At 37.5% G+C, this 22279-nt stretch overlaps 1 protein-coding gene across 1 annotated transcript; it reads right to left on the reverse strand.

Moving 5' to 3' along the window:
* Positions 1–19956: 19956 nt before the first annotated feature.
* On the reverse strand, positions 19957–21899 carry LOC128237143 (uncharacterized). Its single transcript, XM_052952414.1, has 2 exons — positions 21813–21899; positions 19957–20865 (listed from the first exon to the last, which is right to left on the reverse strand). The coding sequence occupies exons 1-2, from the start codon at positions 21897–21899 to the stop codon at positions 19957–19959; spliced, it is 996 nt and encodes a 331-aa protein (XP_052808374.1).
* Between the last annotated feature and the right edge of the window lie 380 nt (positions 21900–22279).

Here is a 22279-nt window from a genome sequence, read left to right on the forward strand (position 1 = left end):
AACTAAAGACATTGTTTTCCTTTTTTAACTTTCAAGAACGCCTCGAGCAATCTTCATAAGTAGTCTATTTCTCCAATGGTTTAATGACGACCTTTCTAATATAATGTATTTATGCAGTAACGGTTAGTAGTTAGAAATTGATGGGAGTAGGACTCCCCAGGGGAAGTTTTACTCATAGAAATTGATGGGAGTAGGACTCCCCAGGGGAAGTTTTGCTCTTCAACGAAAATTGTGTCCTTGAAAGCGGGAAGACTCGTGTTGTATACTGTGATGGTCCTTTACGATATAAGTAAAAGAATTGACAATAATGCGAGTGTGTATAAGTAAACGTGAATGAAAATTGTTGTAGAACGATATTGTTCTTTATAGTATAAGGGAAACAACTGCTACACTACACGAGGATGAAATACGGAGAAGCGTTATGCTTCTTGATCACAGTCGATGGGTTGTGAGAGTACTTTAAATTAGTACTTGGTGTTGCTAATTCCTGATCGTTTGTTTATATTTAAAGGCGAGGATTATAAAGACCCTTTGTATAGCTAAATGCTCTTTCAATGTTTGATTTTAAGCTTGTACCTCGCAAGTATTTTTAATGTTACCACTAAGTAAGTTAATTTCATCTTGAAAACAAGGTACAGTAATGTACGGACTTTATCTAGGACATCGTAAAAATAATAGGTTGTGAGAATAGCTATACAGGTAAACACAGGTACATACCATAAACTAACACAGTATTAAAATTAAATCTAAGACAAATATCGTGAACGCTTTGAAAACCCTTTAAACGGTGTGTATTGTTCAATAGGACACAACGAAAAGTTATCGGATTATGGTGAGGGTTATTGGTCACATTTTTACAGTCTGTACATGCAGATTTGTATGAATTACTAATTACTCTCACCAGTAAACATCGGCTTAAGACGCCTTACATAGCACGATGATATGTATAATTGAGGTAAGTCGTTGTTATTTTGGTTTTAAAAGTCATTGCTAAAATGTTTGATGAAAATGCTAGCGCGTTAAAATAATGCGGCTAAAGTTGTAGTTTGTATCACGCATCAATACTGACTATGGGAAACAACTTTTCTATATATTTATGCTTTGTTTTAAATAGTTAGTTCTCTTTTAAACAGTTGGATCCATCGAGCTATTTAGTTGCAAGATAAGCTTCAGTTTTTATATAAGGAGGAATTTGTAATAGTAACACATATATTTGTAAGTACGCATTCCTGAAGGTCGGTGTTTATATCTTTAAAATTACCTTTTTGTAAAATATGTAAATGACCCCCCCCCCCCCCCCCCAACCTTCTGTAATATAAATTTATATAATTATCTTCTTTTGAATTGCTTTGAAGAAAATGATACAGTATAACTCTGAGATTGCTTTACAAAACCAGATAAGTGTGGAAATGGAAATGGATCTATCTATCTATCTATTGTCCATACTTGTATTAAGTTTTACAGATGAAAGTGAGTAAAGTGTATACAATTTTTGTTTAATAACTTACCAGAGCTTACACTATCCCCGTTTACGTAGACTTTAAAAAAATGCCTTATTATACCTACTGTATTCCCCGCGTTTGACGCAGTAAAAAATGCTAAATACAACAAGGCATTCTTTTCTTTTCCTCTCACGATTTCCTTTTTCCTATCCGAATTAAGGTCTCCGGATTTCACTTATATTTATCGCTAAGATGATTACTTAATTATCCGAAAATATTTGCTTTATTTCGAGTCAAGCAATGTTAAATTGAGGTCAATCGAATAAAAGCTTCAGTCACTTATTGTATTTTAAATTTTAAAGTATGTTCACTTAATTACTCCTTTTGGCGCACAAATATAGTTTTATCCGAAGTTTAAGCCACTTGTAGGTCACTCCATTTTACCATCATTTACTACAAGATCTTGCAATGTATTATCGATATTTCTTCTTATCCTTTTCACGCAAGTGCTATCACATTGATTTAAATCGCTTCAACCCTTTTGTATCCTTTTATCATTTAACAGTTTTAGTTGTTGTTTTAGTTTTTAAACCTAAATAAGCGATCACGAAAGGTAATTGACTATAGTAGCAGTCAACATTGGCGTTTGATGCAAATTGACAATTGACTATTTCCTACTGAGTGATATCCCTTTTCGAGCAGAGAAAATCTGTGACACCGCGTAAGACAACTAACTTGAATTGAGCTTATTATCGTTTTATTTTTGATAAATAAATATGTTGCGTGTATTAATGTAATATTGTATTTAAGTTTTACGAAATAACGTTTTACATTTAATAAATGTATAAGAAAATTTAAACTTCGAACTGATCGTTTCTGGGATTATCAAATACTCATTATAAGAAAATCACTTTGCAGTTTTGGCTTTTGTCCCTTTACTTATAGGTTCTTGTTCTTTTTTCAGAGTCTTCTTCCACCCTATCAATATGTACCTCAAATACAACAGGAGACAGGAGGGATTGACGAGGACACAGGAGGCTGGGATGAGTGCTGAGGAGGCTTAAATGAGTGTCTAGTAGTGTTTTCCCAGCATTTGAGAAACGTGAGGGTTGCTATGTGCGCATGCCTTTAACAAATATACTTGTGTCGAATCAAAGTCAGTGTCCGGCGACATATCGTTGACAGATCTGCATTTATAATGGAACGAAACGAGAATGAAATTCGTCTATATTCGTGCGTCAAATGTAGGTACTTTTTCTTTTCCTGGAGAAATCTGTTGCACCATTTACGAGTATGGCATACATGCGCGTATTATTCCTACACATGTATATGCTGCGAGCAAACGTTTCAGGGTCGGAAAACATTTTTGCTGCATTTGAAGAAAAGACTTGGTACAAACCCGCGCGGTTAATGATGCTACTATAAAATCAAGTGTCATGAAGTTTTAAACCACAGTGAGTGTCTGGATGACAAGTAGTCAAGTCGTACATTAGTGGAAAAAAATGGATCTATTGGATACACGAAAATATAAGATGAGGAGAAAATTGAAAAGCAGTGCCTCTCGAAACAGACATGAGCCTCTCTCCAAAATGTATATACGGATGGTTCTCCCGGCTGAACAGACGACAGCTATCGCCAAAAGCATGCTTGACCGTCAGTCGAAACCTAAAGGGACTTGGATTGACTTGGAATTACAAAGAATGAAAGAAGCCAGCAAAAAACGAAAAGGCAAAGTGCTCAGTGCGGGTGTTATCGGTAATAAGGGCAGCAAGAAACCTAGAAAGGTGGCACCATCTAGACAGAAAACGCCGAGACAAACTTCAGAAAAGTCCGAAAACATCGTTACCATCGGGCAGGTTTAAAGCTGAATGTTTCACTCACTCCTCCTCATTAGCGCTTAAGGATTTTGTTGCGATGCACCAGTGTGATATTTGTTTGAAAAGTTTTGGAAGACGCGATAATATGTTGCGACATAAAAGGTCTGCGCATTCAAACGAAGATTCGGATGAAGACGCTATGTCTGACGTTACTGACCAAGAGGATATTTTTGGATCTGTTGATGAAAACGAGTCTGATAACAGCGACGACGACATGTCTATAACCTCGGAGAACTCTTCGGGTATTGATCCTTGGCAAGAGGTTGTCGATGAGGCTTTTCAAGAGTGTCAATCGCAGTATGAGGAGGAAGTGCGTGAAATTATGCAGGATGATACCGACCTTAGTGAAAGCGAAGCCAAGAAGGATGTCTTTGAGGATATGCGAAGTACTTACAGAAAGGCCCTGATGAATAGTTTTGGGGCAAAGCTGATGTGGTTTGACTCTATCAAGCGAGATACCATCTATAAGACCATAAAGAAAACAGTTAATCAACTTAAAGAAACAGAGGACTACGACGAACAGGAAGCCGTCAAGTACGCCATCCTTAAGCGGAGATTTCTGTTCGATAAGGTCTTGGACAGTTACGACGTTCCTCAGTTGGATGCAGAGCAAGAGAAAGAAACAAAACAGTGAAAATCATTCAAAGATACTTTAATTCGTTCGGACTAGAGTGCTTTGGGAAATTATTTGTTTTCAATCCTTACACAATGCAGAATACAGACGCCATTTAATTCCATAACACAATTGTATCTGATAGTTTTGCAACACGTACTTGTTTTTAAGTAAAATAAATGTCTTTAATGATGTAAAATAAAATGTCTAATAATACGAAACGGAGTTGTTCTTGTGTGTTTTAGTTGTAGTTTTATTTATGTTTTAAGCGTTTTCCATATATAAACAAGACAAATGTTGATGCTGGGTATCAAAGACGCCGCCAGATCAGTTAAAAATAATAATGATTGCATTAAAATATTATGTTAATATTGTATTCAGTCATACCTCTTAGTTTGTAAAAAGGTGTGCTAAAAATTAAACATCTGAACTATCCAAATAACGAACTAATTTCATTGTAATGAGCATTAGGTTTAAAGCTACAATTACTACAAAATTTAATCAAGTAAGTTTTATACTAGTATCTGGTTACAATTCATACATACTACATAAGTAATATTCTCGATGACATTTTATTACCCAGCTTGTATGTCTACAGGTTATGTTCTATTTTTATATCTCTATGTTATATGCGTTTACTAACACATTAATTGATTGTGTATGTCATCTGCAACAGTGCAAATCCTTCTTCGCCTTTGATATCTGCAACACTATATCTATAATACTAGTATGCGTTTCAATCTGCGCCCGTAACCAGACTGCTGTAAATGTGCCTTTTCGACTGGTGCTTCGAGTTCTTTTCAATCCTAGTTTGACTTTTATTATCAATTTTAAAATAAAGCGAACTTTGCTGATTATATCCTTGTACAACATTGCTTGCCATTTCTTGGTGAAAAATATAGGGAACCAATAGCGAGAAATGTCTATAATACTTCCGACCATCGTGAATTAAAACTCTGCTAGCAATCACGCGATCTCCGTCGGATTGTTTCAATCGAACACATCCATGATATTTGATAAACTCAACGCTCACATTTTTTGTTGTATTTTATACCTGTTCTTATAATACGGATACTGCATATTATCTTAGCTCTTACTTGAAGATAAAAAAAAATATCAATTTACCTACTGTTTAGTTTTCGGATTTTCCTAAAGCTATAGAATGGACACGTCTAAAGAAAAGGGTAAACCAATCAGGTCCCTCTTACAGATCACATAACCCTACATGGGGGAGGGGGGGGGGGGTACATAAATGTACAGAATGGAGAAGTCTAAAAAAGAGATCAACCAATCAGGTCTCGCTTATAGTTAACATGATCCTCCATGTTCCCATATGAAATTTTCCTCGGCCTGGAACTACGTTGACTAATTACATGTTAATTGAATCCAATGAATAAGAAAATCGAATGTATGCAATTTAAGTTAAATATGTTGTGCTGCTCTAACGAGGTCGTCCTAACAGACATATTGATATAAATATATATTGCTTAAAGATAGATCTAGGGTTCTTCAATACATGTTTCGTGGAATGCATACGTGTGACAACAATACGAAACATCAAGTCTGTTACACGCTTCGCGTTTTATATAGTTCAATATAGCGTATTATAGTCAGGTGTGGCTATACAGAAAAGAGGCGCTCTGTTGGACCTTTCTATATCGATATATGTCCGCCATCTTTATGTATTACCTTCAAAGGGGAACCGAGGCTCAAAAAAGGGTAAGATGGTCCTCGGAGTGACTCCGGAGGTTTGAGGAGGGTATAAGGAGGACCTCGGAGTGACTCCGGAGGTTTGAGGAGGGTATCAGGAGGCCCTCGGAGTGACTAAGGAGATTTGAGGAGGGGGGTCAGGAGGCTCTCTGAGTGAAGGAGGAGGGAGTCAGGATCTTGTTTAAGTGTTCGGGAAGAGCCTCGGTTCCCCTTTGAAGGTAATACATAAAGATGGCGGACATATATCGATATAGAAAGGTCCAACAGAGCGCCTCTTTTCTGTATAGCCACACCTGACTATAATACGCTACATTGAACTATATAAAACGCGAAGCGTGTAACAGACTTGATGTTTCGTATTGTTGTCACACGTATGCATTCCACGAAACATGTATTGAAGAACCCTAGATCTATCTTTAAGCAATATATATTTATATCAATATGTCTGTTAGGACGACCTCGTTAGAGCAGCACAACATATTTAACTTAAATTGCATACATTCGATTTTCTTATTCATTGGATTCAATTTACATGTAATTAGTCAACGTAGTTCCAGGCCGAGGAAAATTTCATATGGGAACATGGAGGATCATGTTAACTATAAGCGAGACCTGATTGGTTGATCTCTTTTTTAGACTTCTCCATTCTGTACATTTATGTACCCCCCCCCCCTCCCCCATGTAGGGTTATGTGATCTGTAAGAGGGACCTGATTGGTTTACCCTTTTCTTTAGACGTGTCCATTCTATAGCTTTAGGAAAATCCGAAAACTAAACAGTAGGTAAATTGATATTTTTTTTTATCTTCAAGTAAGAGCTAAGATAATATGCAGTATCCGTATTATAAGAACAGGTATAAAATACAACAAAAAATGTGAGCGTTGAGTTTATCAAATATCATGGATGTGTTCGATTGAAACAATCCGACGGAGATCGCGTGATTGCTAGCAGAGTTTTAATTCACGATGGTCGGAAGTATTATAGACATTTCTCGCTATTGGTTCCCTATATTTTTCACCAAGAAATGGCAAGCAATGTTGTACAAGGATATAATCAGCAAAGTTCGCTTTATTTTAAAATTGATAATAAAAGTCAAACTAGGATTGAAAAGAACTCGAAGCACCAGTCGAAAAGGCACATTTACAGCAGTCTGGTTACGGGCGCAGATTGAAACGCATACTAGTATTATAGATATAGTGTTGCAGATATCAAAGGCGAAGAAGGATTTGCACTGTTGCAGATGACATACACAATCAATTAATGTGTTAGTAAACGCATATAACATAGAGATATAAAAATAGAACATAACCTGTAGACATACAAGCTGGGTAATAAAATGTCATCGAGAATATTACTTATGTAGTATGTATGAATTGTAACCAGATACTAGTATAAAACTTACTTGATTAAATTTTGTAGTAATTGTAGCTTTAAACCTAATGCTCATTACAATGAAATTAGTTCGTTATTTGGATAGTTCAGATGTTTAATTTTTAGCACACCTTTTTACAAACTAAGAGGTATGACTGAATACAATATTAACATAATATTTTAATGCAATCATTATTATTTTTAACTGATCTGGCGGCGTCTTTGATACCCAGCATCAACATTTGTCTTGTTTATATATGGAAAACGCTTAAAACATAAATAAAACTACAACTAAAACACACAAGAACAACTCCGTTTCGTATTATTAGACATTTTATTTTACATCATTAAAGACATTTATTTTACTTAAAAACAAGTACGTGTTGCAAAACTATCAGATACAATTGTGTTATGGAATTAAATGGCGTCTGTATTCTGCATTGTGTAAGGATTGAAAACAAATAATTTCCCAAAGCACTCTAGTCCGAACGAATTAAAGTATCTTTGAATGATTTTCACTGTTTTGTTTCTTTCTCTTGCTCTGCATCCAACTGAGGAACGTCGTAACTGTCCAAGACCTTATCGAACAGAAATCTCCGCTTAAGGATGGCGTACTTGACGGCTTCCTGTTCGTCGTAGTCCTCTGTTTCTTTAAGTTGATTAACTGTTTTCTTTATGGTCTTATAGATGGTATCTCGCTTGATAGAGTCAAACCACATCAGCTTTGCCCCAAAACTATTCATCAGGGCCTTTCTGTAAGTACTTCGCATATCCTCAAAGACATCCTTCTTGGCTTCGCTTTCACTAAGGTCGGTATCATCCTGCATAATTTCACGCACTTCCTCCTCATACTGCGATTGACACTCTTGAAAAGCCTCATCGACAACCTCTTGCCAAGGATCAATACCCGAAGAGTTCTCCGAGGTTATAGACATGTCGTCGTCGCTGTTATCAGACTCGTTTTCATCAACAGATCCAAAAATATCCTCTTGGTCAGTAACGTCAGACATAGCGTCTTCATCCGAATCTTCGTTTGAATGCGCAGACCTTTTATGTCGCAACATATTATCGCGTCTTCCAAAACTTTTCAAACAAATATCACACTGGTGCATCGCAACAAAATCCTTAAGCGCTAATGAGGAGGAGTGAGTGAAACATTCAGCTTTAAACCTGCCCGATGGTAACGATGTTTTCGGACTTTTCTGAAGTTTGTCTCGGCGTTTTCTGTCTAGATGGTGCCACCTTTCTAGGTTTCTTGCTGCCCTTATTACCGATAACACCCGCACTGAGCACTTTGCCTTTTCGTTTTTTGCTGGCTTCTTTCATTCTTTGTAATTCCAAGTCAATCCAAGTCCCTTTAGGTTTCGACTGACGGTCAAGCATGCTTTTGGCGATAGCTGTCGTCTGTTCAGCCGGGAGAACCATCCGTATATACATTTTGGAGAGAGGCTCATGTCTGTTTCGAGAGGCACTGCTTTTCAATTTTCTCCTCATCTTATATTTTCGTGTATCCAATAGATCCATTTTTTTCCACTAATGTACGACTTGACTACTTGTCATCCAGACACTCACTGTGGTTTAAAACTTCATGACACTTGATTTTATAGTAGCATCATTAACCGCGCGGGTTTGTACCAAGTCTTTTCTTCAAATGCAGCAAAAATGTTTTCCGACCCTGAAACGTTTGCTCGCAGCATATACATGTGTAGGAATAATACGCGCATGTATGCCATACTCGTAAATGGTGCAACAGATTTCTCCAGGAAAAGAAAAAGTACCTACATTTGACGCACGAATATAGACGAATTTCATTCTCGTTTCGTTCCATTATAAATGCAGATCTGTCAACGATATGTCGCCGGACACTGACTTTGATTCGACACAAGTATATTTGTTAAAGGCATGCGCACATAGCAACCCTCACGTTTCTCAAATGCTGGGAAAACACTACTAGACACTCATTTAAGCCTCCTCAGCACTCATCCCAGCCTCCTGTGTCCTCGTCAATCCCTCCTGTCTCCTGTTGTATTTGAGGTACATATTGATAGGGTGGAAGAAGACTCTGAAAAAAGAACAAGAACCTATAAGTAAAGGGACAAAAGCCAAAACTGCAAAGTGATTTTCTTATAATGAGTATTTGATAATCCCAGAAACGATCAGTTCGAAGTTTAAATTTTCTTATACATTTATTAAATGTAAAACGTTATTTCGTAAAACTTAAATACAATATTACATTAATACACGCAACATATTTATTTATCAAAAATAAAACGATAATAAGCTCAATTCAAGTTAGTTGTCTTACGCGGTGTCACAGATTTTCTCTGCTCGAAAAGGGATATCACTCAGTAGGAAATAGTCAATTGTCAATTTGCATCAAACGCCAATGTTGACTGCTACTATAGTCAATTACCTTTCGTGATCGCTTATTTAGGTTTAAAAACTAAAACAACAACTAAAACTGTTAAATGATAAAAGGATACAAAAGGGTTGAAGCGATTTAAATCAATGTGATAGCACTTGCGTGAAAAGGATAAGAAGAAATATCGATAATACATTGCAAGATCTTGTAGTAAATGATGGTAAAATGGAGTGACCTACAAGTGGCTTAAACTTCGGATAAAACTATATTTGTGCGCCAAAAGGAGTAATTAAGTGAACATACTTTAAAATTTAAAATACAATAAGTGACTGAAGCTTTTATTCGATTGACCTCAATTTAACATTGCTTGACTCGAAATAAAGCAAATATTTTCGGATAATTAAGTAATCATCTTAGCGATAAATATAAGTGAAATCCGGAGACCTTAATTCGGATAGGAAAAAGGAAATCGTGAGAGGAAAAGAAAAGAATGCCTTGTTGTATTTAGCATTTTTTACTGCGTCAAACGCGGGGAATACAGTAGGTATAATAAGGCATTTTTTTAAAGTCTACGTAAACGGGGATAGTGTAAGCTCTGGTAAGTTATTAAACAAAAATTGTATACACTTTACTCACTTTCATCTGTAAAACTTAATACAAGTATGGACAATAGATAGATAGATAGATCCATTTCCATTTCCACACTTATCTGGTTTTGTAAAGCAATCTCAGAGTTATACTGTATCATTTTCTTCAAAGCAATTCAAAAGAAGATAATTATATAAATTTATATTACAGAAGGTTGGGGGGGGGGGGGGGTCATTTACATATTTTACAAAAAGGTAATTTTAAAGATATAAACACCGACCTTCAGGAATGCGTACTTACAAATATATGTGTTACTATTACAAATTCCTCCTTATATAAAAACTGAAGCTTATCTTGCAACTAAATAGCTCGATGGATCCAACTGTTTAAAAGAGAACTAACTATTTAAAACAAAGCATAAATATATAGAAAAGTTGTTTCCCATAGTCAGTATTGATGCGTGATACAAACTACAACTTTAGCCGCATTATTTTAACGCGCTAGCATTTTCATCAAACATTTTAGCAATGACTTTTAAAACCAAAATAACAACGACTTACCTCAATTATACATATCATCGTGCTATGTAAGGCGTCTTAAGCCGATGTTTACTGGTGAGAGTAATTAGTAATTCATACAAATCTGCATGTACAGACTGTAAAAATGTGACCAATAACCCTCACCATAATCCGATAACTTTTCGTTGTGTCCTATTGAACAATACACACCGTTTAAAGGGTTTTCAAAGCGTTCACGATATTTGTCTTAGATTTAATTTTAATACTGTGTTAGTTTATGGTATGTACCTGTGTTTACCTGTATAGCTATTCTCACAACCTATTATTTTTACGATGTCCTAGATAAAGTCCGTACATTACTGTACCTTGTTTTCAAGATGAAATTAACTTACTTAGTGGTAACATTAAAAATACTTGCGAGGTACAAGCTTAAAATCAAACATTGAAAGAGCATTTAGCTATACAAAGGGTCTTTATAATCCTCGCCTTTAAATATAAACAAACGATCAGGAATTAGCAACACCAAGTACTAATTTAAAGTACTCTCACAACCCATCGACTGTGATCAAGAAGCATAACGCTTCTCCGTATTTCATCCTCGTGTAGTGTAGCAGTTGTTTCCCTTATACTATAAAGAACAATATCGTTCTACAACAATTTTCATTCACGTTTACTTATACACACTCGCATTATTGTCAATTCTTTTACTTATATCGTAAAGGACCATCACAGTATACAACACGAGTCTTCCCGCTTTCAAGGACACAATTTTCGTTGAAGAGCAAAACTTCCCCTGGGGAGTCCTACTCCCATCAATTTCTATGAGTAAAACTTCCCCTGGGGAGTCCTACTCCCATCAATTTCTAACTACTACGGTTAAGAACGAAATTAATGTTTGTAGGCCAAAGAACGTCTGTTTCGTTACATACCACTTCAGATTCTTACAACTGACAGATATCTGGAATAATTTTGGATTAACATAAGAACAATTTCGAATACATACAAGAACTCCATGTGGCATGTGTATAGTTTTATACAAGTTGATGAAATATCTACATAATAGTTCGAAGTGTGTCAAAACACGAAATAGACGTTAAATTTATTATAGCCTTGTTCAATTTTATCAGAATAGATATCCAGGTTAACCAGCAGGATATTCAACAATCCGTAATGTTGTTATTGTTCTCTCATTGCGAACCACTTAATTCGTTCTTCGTTGTTTCTTTTTGGAAAATGTACCAGGTGTTGAGGTTTCCGGCGAGGGCGTTTCTGTGGTTGTTGTAGTGTTGGTAACGTTTGGGTAGCATTTTCCAAACACGAAAGTGACGTCACCGTTGGCATTATTTGCGCACATGTAGCCCGTCTCGCACGGGCACTCGTTGTCGGAGGGCTTGGTGGTGCAGCGGCTCCCGGAGGTGGGCAACGGTTTACAAACGATGGACGATAGCAGGAACTCGTCGTGAACACAGCAGAATCCGGACGGGCAGAAGGGCGTGTCCGTACCGGTAGCGCAGTTCTGTCCCCATACCGCCTGCAAATAAACAGCTATGAAAGTGTTTTTTTGCATTCTGAAAATTCCTTACTAAATCTAAAATACTAACAAGAGTACATACTTGTAGTACAATCGAGTTTATGTACCCTCAGCATGCACAATCATCCCGCATATCAACAATGGCAATTGGCGAATTCAAAGATCATTGGTGTTACCGTGATATTTTAGTTGGCAAATGTTAGTGAAATTAACACTCAATTTTCAGTTGTTCATCAAATGCTACTATTCAACAACAGTTTCATACGAGCCTGTGTTCCATATCACTGGAATTCTGTTCGTGAGTGGTTTGGGGTCTTAAAAACGTTACAAGAGGTGATCATGTATATGTATGAAGGGGTTATCATTATATTAGTAATAATTCCTATAAAAAACGACAACCTCGTTCACCATTAACCGCATTAAGTTGATGTTTAATAAGTGTTTGTTACAGGGTAAGATCGCATCTATAATCCGCTTTTTGTGCACGAAAATAGTAGTCACGCGACATACACTTACGTCATAATACAGTCATTTATGACGTAATAATGTTCTCATCTTGTTCACTCTCGAGAGAGGACGTGTATTTGTTCAGTCAGGAAAATAAGTTTATTTCATAGACAATTATTCAGATGGAGGAACAGTTTCAGGAGTTTAAAGACTCTGTGAACGAAAGGATTATCGGCGTAGAACGAAATCTACAGACAGTGATTCAGAAACTTGATATTTCCTCCGGATTTGTAAATTCACCACGTGAAGGGTGCTTCTCGGTAAACGACCACCCAGAAAGAAGCCACGTGTTGGCTCCCGGTACCGCAGCTCTAACTGCCACCGGGTCTAATTCTGATATCCAGGGGGATTTTTCCGCACTGAAGGACAGTTTGGCACGGATTAAGCTGCCGACAGAGCTACGACTCAACGAATCCCGTCAAGGAATCAAGCGTTCGGATGTTCCTGTATTGAACATTCTTTCAAAGTGTAGCCGTTACAGTGAAACCACGGCAAAACTCCTATCGACAATTGAACCAGGATCTAGTGTAACCCAAGAAACATTGGACCAGTTGTTTCTTATTTGTCATGCCCAGTGTAAATATGTTCAGGACGAGTATGCGGCTATTCTTGTAAATGGACAGTTTGACCAATCAACATCAAGGATATTTCGTGCGTTACAAAAGAACACATCCGGGTTAAACGCAGACTCGCTCGATAATTTAAGGTCTGCAGCCACCTTATCGGCGGCCAGCCGTACGACAGCCCCAACACGTGGTGCGTCAACATCATCGTACGAGTCGGGACGTGGCGGTTATCGTGGAGGTCAACGCGGAGGTCGTCGGGGAGACGTTTTCAATAGCTTCGCGTCGCGCCAGTTCCCGTCGTCGAGATACCGCAACAGTCACCAGAAGGACGAGGGTGCACCAAACACATTCGATAAGGACGATTAGTTACGCATTGTGTGCTTACATTAAGCGTTGTTTTCATTAAGATTTCACTTAGGCCAGAGTTTTTTTATCTTTAGATTTACGGGAGATTTTTCAAAAAGTTGGGTAAGGAGGAGGAAATAAAAATAAAAATAAAATGCATAAAATGTCCCAAAGGAGAAATAAACAAAAAATAAAACGGATTTTTCTCCGATTTTTTTTATTTTTTAAAACTTCTTATATCATGAAGACAAAACACACCTTAGTTGTGTCAGCTATTTCATAGGCTGAAAAAAGCGTGATAGATCACCATAAAGTTTCAAAAGCATAATTAAAAGATCCTTTTAATGACTGAAAATATTGACCTCAACACTGTGAGTTCAAGCGCTCATTGAAATTAATTGTATATATTTGTTCGAATGCATCTATGCATATGAGGTGCATATATTATCAACCCATGGATTTTATGAAACATGTCAGTGTTATAAAGAAGTTTAAATGGCCAATTCTAACCTTTTGCCCACAATATAAGCATATCCTTTCCATTGTGAAGTAATCAAACATTGAACACAGTTTCAGACACGGTATAATAAGGAGGTCAAATGTGTTTTTTCTGTCTTTAACGAAATAGCACCGTGACAATTTACCGTGATGTGGTTTTTATATAGAAAATATAACCCAAAAAAAGTAGAAGCCCTGAACTGATTTTAGAATCAGTCCTGAAAAATATCCTTCTAATTCCAGCTATGCCCGTTGGCAATAAGAAACGGATAAGTTTGACTTCTTGCACTGACTGCCAGATATCCTTCTAATTCCAGCTATGCCCGTTGGCAATAAGAAACGGATAAGTTTGACTTCTTGCACTGACTGCCAGATATCTTATGTTCAGATTTTTTTCTGTTTTATCGGAAACACACATCATTATTATTACATCATTTTCAGTATTCTATAACGATTTAAATTCGAAATCATTATTAAACTAGTTAACAACTACGAATATCACGATACCTTGTGTTTTTCTCTTCAAATATGTGATCGTGAAGCAGTGTGTTCAATGCTCCCCAGAGTCAAATTCAGAAAAAAATATCCATTTTGACTATGATGAACACGATATCATTTTGCAGTTTGTGTTTGTCAGAAGCTATACATTTTTGCGCTGTAATCCAATTCATCCTTGTTAATATACGACGTGCGCCAACGACTTTTAATAGACAATACAACCCACGAATTTCTGTCTCCTTATTTTGACCGGAAGTTCCACGCAATCATTCCACGAAACGCGAACAACATACTGAATCTACAAAAAACACAACAATAAACACGCTTTAAGTTCACCACGGTTTGATTTAAACAATGAAACATAAACATCGGAACGTTTTTTGTTGTAAAACATTCCTAGATATAGCTGCAGAAATTGCGAGAAATAAGGGGTATGACAAAAAGTACTTTCACTTTTGACAGGACGTTGTTATGGTAACGGGTACCTGTTCTGTTTCCCCGCGTATTTCCGACTGGTTTACGTGGTTTGTGCAGTAAAAAGACCGATAATGAATGACAATTGGTACACCAGTTGGTTCTGAGATATGGGTTATAGATCACTAATTTTATTTTGTTCTTAACATTGGAGCACCGTTCGTCGGAAAAAATAAAAATAAAACTACGAAAATGAATTTTATTTTTATTTGGATTTTGCAATATTTAGGTACGGCGCTCCCGTAAATCTAAAGATATAAAAACTCTGGCCTTAATTAAAATTTTGTTTCAATGTGTATTTCTAATCTCCAACGAAATATATCTGCATGGAAACAGATTGATGCTCCCAATCACATAATTGATTGGATTACTAATGGTATTACTATTCCCTTTGCGACACAAGTACAGCCTTTCGAGTTAAAGAATCACGATCTTAGTGCAAAACAGTGTCAGTTTGTTAATCAGGAATTACATAGGTTGTTATTACTCGGATACATAGAACCTAGGGAAGAAAAACCAGTTTATGTGAGCCCTTTAGGGGTTGTGCCTAAAAAGAACAATAAGTTACGTCTTATCACGGATTTAAGGAAGCTTAATGATAATTGTAATGTTCCAAAGTACAGAAATGAAGACATTCGAGATGCTGTGAAGTTAATAGAACCCGAAGACAGGTTTATTACGACTGATATCAAAGACGGATTTTTACATATACCTGTTCATGTATCACACAGAAAATTCTTAGGATTTAAATGGGATGGAGTTTATTATGTGTGGAATGTGTTAGTATTTGGTTTATGCTGTTCACCATATTTTTTCAATAAGATTTTGAGGCATGTTATAACGTATTTACGGTCTGTAGGGTTGAGAATTACAGTTTTTGTTGACGATTTTCTACTTTGTGCATCTGTGTCAAATATAACAGATCACAAAGATCAGTTACTGCATACATTAGACGAGTTAGGGTTTGAAGTGAATTTTGAGAAATCAAACCTAGTGCCAACACAGCGTATTGCATATATTGGATATACAATATGTACTGCCGACAGCAAAATAATCGTAAAAGTGCAGTTGATTCGCGTGGCCAGGCTTAAGAGGTCTATTCGGAGAGTTCTTAGTCAAGGGCTGGCAGCTGCCCGTCAGTTAGCGAAAGTATTGGGGCAGTGTGTGTCAGTTGCCTGGGCCGTCACACCTGGCAAACTTTTTCTGAGAAATTCGTATAAATTACTTAGTGCCCGTAAATCGTGGTCGGATAGCTTAATTATAACACCGGAAGTTGCAGAAGAACTACAGTGGTGGTTAAATTCAGTAGATTACTGGAACTCACGCGAGATATGTTCCGAGACAATACAGGCTCAGGTGGTCACCGATGCCAGTGGTCTAGGCTGGGGAGCAACGTACGGCAGCCATGTTGCATCGGGCGACTGGAACCGCCGCGTCTCGTATCTCACCTCGAACGAAAGAGAAATGTTGGCCATATTGATGGCCATCAAAGCCTTCGCGAAGCTGTTACGCGGGTTAGTAGTGCAAGTACTAACCGACAATATTTCTGCAATGACTTATATAAACCATATGGGGGGCCCGAGCCAAAAACTGTCAAGGCTGGCATTAGCAATTTGGGCGGAAGCGTTCGATCATGGAATCACGTTACGTTGTGCTCATATCGCAGGAGTACAGAATGGTCAAGCCGATTATTGGTCGAGAACGCCAGACAAGCACAATTGGATGTTGCATCCAGCCGTGTTCGGTTACATAGACAAATTGTACGGTCGTCACACAATAGATCGGTTTGCAAATTGTCAGAACGCACAGTTACCGAGGTTCAACAGTCGGTACTGGGATCCGTTGTCAGAAGCAGTGGACGCCCTATCGCAGGGCAACTGGGTGTGCGAAAACAACTTTGTAAACGCCCCGTTTTGTCTTATACCACAAATTTTAGACATAGTACAAACGCAAAAAGCGTATGCGACCATAATAGCTCCGCAGTGGAAGACACAAACATGGTATCAACGGTTGGCTCGTATGTCAATTGGGATCAAAAATGAAACATCGCGGTCAGGGTTTGAGGTCGAGTTGCCAAGGGCGAGCAACGTTAAGCTTCATCCTGTTCAGACATTACAGGACTACATTGAACGGACAGACAGGTTCCGGCCGCCAGGTGGTCCGGTATTCTTATCGCTTCGCGCGCCGTATAATGCAATTCAAGCATCGTCTGTTGCCAAGATTTTGGATGAAGCTATTAAACTGGCAGGTCTAGAGGGACAGGGTTACACGGCAAAGTCGTTTCGTCCAACGGGAGCTACTACCGCGATAGCTCAGAATATAAATCCCGAGATCGTACGTAAAGTCGGGCGATGGAAAAGTTCAGAGGTTTTCTTCGCGCATTACGTGCATTCTCAGACTCCTTCTGGCTTCACAGATGACATACTTAATCATGAGTAAATAAGTATTGGAGATTTTAGTTCATACATGGAGTTGGCACTCTGGTTTAGTACTCTTTAATTTGAGTACTTCATTCTATTTTGTGCATTTATCTCATCAGTATGGCATATGTGTTTAATTTTAATGTTTAAAGTTTATTAAAATTAAGAAACAACAATGTATGTATTGTTGTCGTAGTGACGTATATTTACCAAAATAGTAGTCACGCGACATACAATTACGTCATAATACAGTCATTTATGACGTAATAATGTTCTCATCTTGTTCAGTGGCATTTATTATGATTGTATTATGTATATTATATGAGCTAATATAGAAGAGTGAACCTGTATGGGAGTATGGCATATGTGTTTAATTTTAATGTTTAAAGTTTATTAAAATTAAGAAACAACAATGTATGTATTGTTTGTCGTAGTGACGTATATTTACCAAAAGTAATATTTAGTAATATATGATGATGGTGATGGTGATGATGTTGATGGTGATGATGATGTTGATGATGATGATGATGATGATGATGATGATGATGATGACGACGATGGTGATGGTGATGACTATGATGATGTTGATGTTCATGCTGCTGCTGCTGCTGCTTCTGCTGCTGTTGCTGCTTCTGCTGCTGCTGCTGCTGATGATGATGATAACGACGATGATGATGGTGATGGCGATGATTATGATGATGTTGATGTTCATGCTGCTGCTGCTGCTGCTGCTTCTGCTGCTGTTGCTGCTTCTGCTGCTGCTTCTGCTGCTGCTGCTGCTGATGCTGCTGCTGCTGCTGCTGCTGCTGCTGCTGCTGATGATGATGATGACGATGACGGTGATGAAGATGGTGATGATGATGATGATGATGATGATGATGGTGATGATGATGATGATGATGATGATGATGATGATGATGATGATGACGACGACGATGATGATGATGATGTGCGTGCGTGTGTGCGTACGTGCGTGCGTGCGTGGGTAGTAACAGATTCCCGTATCGTTTTGACAACAGAGGTATCTTATTCATTCTGATGAGAAGTAAAATACATGTATACACATTTCAGATCATAGTTTATTGCATCACACAAACAGAACAATATTGATCACAAATACATATACTAGTAAATATATATCTAAAATGCGCAACAATATAAAACTCAAAAACAAACGATAGCGAATCGAGTCGTAGTATTCGCGAACATAAATGAGCAGGTTGGCTACGTTTCGAGTGAAAGATGATAAAAAAATAAAATACCGATTTAAAGGTTTTAAAAATGCGCATTCACTGCACAGCAAATATGTTAAGATAACTATTTTTTTTTAAATACACATTTCTCTTTAAGTAGTGGAACGCATCTGCTCCATTATATTCGTCATTACAACAGCTTGATTCTCCATAGTAAAACATATCAATATAGATAACAAATACAAAACAATATATATATCACAAATGCATAACAATTACATAGATAACAAATGAATATATCAGCTATATATACAACACTTCATCGTCAGCGTCGACGAAGATTTAAATAGAAGATAATGTCCCGTATCTGTGAAAACCGTTACATTAAGGATACAGAGAAAGATGCTTGTAACACAATTATTTATACCTTCTTACCAATGATCTTTCTGAATGCAAAAAGTATGTGGGTGAGGCTAAATATGTTAACTTTCGAAAATGTCACCGTCCGTTATTGTTGTAAAGTAGTTTGCAAAGGTAAAACAGTTATTTTTGCTGTATGTTTCGAAGTGTAAGGGATTTAAGAAGCACTTTATAACAGTTTTGTTCAGTATCTATTTTCATTCCATCACAAAAGTTCTTAAAATAAAAATGGTATTGTGCGAAAATGTTCAGGCCACCAAATCAATAAAATAGATCGGCATTGTGATGATATTGTTTAAAATAAAGACTAATAACAAAAAGGGCCTGTTTATAACAAACATTGTATTTTATTGTAAACAGAAGTCATCACCACACAGTCACGAGACATTGTTGTTTATTGTAAACATAAGTCATCACCACACAGTCACGAGACATTGTTGTTTGGATACTACCTTAATGATGTGCATTTAGAATCTTTGGATTTACACAGAACAATTTAGTTTGACGTAGCATCAACAAAATCAGCAATTACGGTGTTGATGGGCCTCATTTTGTTTGGCTTTCACGATACTCGCTATGAATAACTTTCGGCTGTTTTATTGATTTAAAACAAAGTTGGTGTATGGCAATATTTCTATTACATCCACATACAGCCCCATACTTTGCCTCCTTAATATTAAAAGGGAGTTTTACTTAAACATTCTTGAATATTTCAAAACTGGCTACGCCACTTGTAAAATACATTATATAAAAGACCTTGGTGCTCTTGTGGTGAAATGTATTCCTGAAACAAATAAATAGCTCTATCTTTTTTCTGAAATCCACAATTGTCAATCAGCTTCCATTAAAGCAATCGATATTAGAACGAGACATATTTAGAAGTTAGACGAAGTGCTAAAATCGAGTAATTATCATCACTTAATTATATATTCTAATTTTAATAGTACATGATATCTCGTTAATGTTATAATCCCTTTTGAATGGTCTAAAATCATATTCCATTTTCATTGTGAACGCATATATATCAGCCGACTGGCCAGATCTTCATAGCAGGCATTGTGGATTTCCTGTCGTTACCAAGGCCACGATTGGTCTTGCGTTCAGAGGTGCTCGTTTCTATAATTTCCGATGTATCCATGGCGACCGTTCTCATGGTCAAGGAGCCTGTGTTTTTGTGTCCTAGGTCACTAATGCTTGATAAGCTAGACAGCGTGGTTGTTGGTGCTGATTGTGTATCAGCATTATCAGTGGTGGTCATGGTAGGAGCAGACGGTTTTGTTGTCGGCGAGGTGACACGTGATGCGCCTGTGCCTACAGATGGTGAAGATCGAGTAAAAGACGGAGCAGTGCGAGATGTTGACAGCATCTTCGTCGTTATCTTGGTGACTATACTTGGAGTTGTTGATGTGGTAGATGTGGTAGCAGTAGTAGAAACTGTGTTGGTGCTGCTATCAGTGGTATAGGCTGTGCTGCTATCAGTGGTAGAGGAGGTGCTGCTAACAGTGGTAGAGCTGGTGCTGCTACCAGTGGTAGAGCTTGTGCTGCTATCAGTGGTAGAGCTGGTGCTGCTACCAGTGGTAGGGCTGGTGCTGCTACTCCTGTCAGTTGTAATGGTAGTGCTTGCGGTGGAGTTGTTGGTGATGATGACGGAAGTGGATGGCGTTACGATTGTGTTTGGCGCGATTGTGGTGGCGTTAGGATAACAGCGACCGAAGAGTGACGTTATTTGGCCGGCGCGGTTACTGGCACACATGAGCCCAGGCTTGCACGGGCACTCGAAGTCCGATAGCTTAGTGAAACATAGGCTGTTGGTATTTCCCATGCGCTTGCAGATCGTGTCCGGAAACAAGAAGTCGTCATGCACGCAGCAGAAGTCCGCCGGACAGGGTCGCTCGTTTGAGCCTACCGTGCACTGGACGTCACCATGCACGGTCTGAAAGAGACACAGGATCAAGTTTAAATGAAAGTACCTGGATATGTTTAAAAGCAACAAATCTAGTTATGTAGTTATTCGTCAAGAGAACAACTTTATCCAATAATGCTAGTAATAGATCCTAAATCCCGGTATATACAGCACTCAAATAGTTAATTCAGTGTCGTTTTATCTTCACGAAGTTTGCTTTCATTCTTTACTAAATATAACATGAAAAAATTGAGGCGGTGCATACTTGAGAATAAATCACAAAACTCCAAAAGATGCAAATTTTCCACATGATGTCGATGTGTTCAAAGCTATTCTGGTTATGGCAGTGTGTCAATATTTATTACTGACCAGTGACAGAAGATCGTGAACACAAACAAGTCGCTCGTACGTACATAATGATGCGGTGCTCCCATATCGAGGTCTGTCGATGATTCATGTCAGAAGGTCAAATAGTTCGGTCAGTAGGAGTTTATGTACTATCTATTATCAAAGTTTTAATGAAACCTTAATTCTGTCTATTACAAAATGTTACTGTTCTTTACTGATAGCAATTTGTGTCTCACCAAACAAAGCAAACGATTTTTGTCTATCTTTTTTAAATAATTTCCGTGTGATATTGTTAAAATAAGTAGTTTTATTACGGAAGATTAGGCGTGAATTATTCAATGTGCAAAATGACGGATTTCAAAGAGCATTTTAAGCGCAGAATTAATTTAACACATCATCTTGAGAACAAACAACATCATAACCTTAAATACATGTCTTAATATAATGATTTAATTGGATGTTTCAACAAATACTCTTTACGTGTGTATTGAAATGCAGTACGAGTGTCGCTTAAGGTGTACCGTAGTTTATTTCTCATTGTTTTTTTATTTTGATATGTTATGTATGTTTGTTATTCATGTCGGAAAATAGCTCATTGAGCTAACGTTTCTTGTTAACACATACCCTACTTTAATAAGGATTCTTCTATCTTGTCTCTTGTATTTCTCCGCTAGGCTTCGTTTGTCCTTCCCGACGGAGATTGGAGGGTATTTCATACTTAATGAGAATTGAATACGTTGATATGGATATTAGATTAAAATAAAGGATATTGTATTGTCCTATTGTGTTTTGCATAAGATACCTAAAGCTGAATTTGTGTTGACGGAATAATCCATATGTGGATTGATAATTTTATTCAGTGTAATATACATGCAACTTCAATGAATCGCCATAGGTCAAGTTACAACCAGAGACCCACGGAACCTTTAGAACAGCAGGATATGCGCAAACTAACATATAATGGGAGAGAATGAAGGAAACTTTGTCATGTCATGGTAACATTTAGAACCAGTCCAATTTACCGCTTTACTCAAGGGCCTGTCACACATGTACATCGCCGGTACTAAACCGGAACACACAATTAACAAAATTATCA

This window comes from Mya arenaria, chromosome 6 (genome assembly GCF_026914265.1).
Source record: "Mya arenaria isolate MELC-2E11 chromosome 6, ASM2691426v1".
NCBI lineage: Eukaryota > Metazoa > Mollusca > Bivalvia > Myida > Myidae > Mya > Mya arenaria.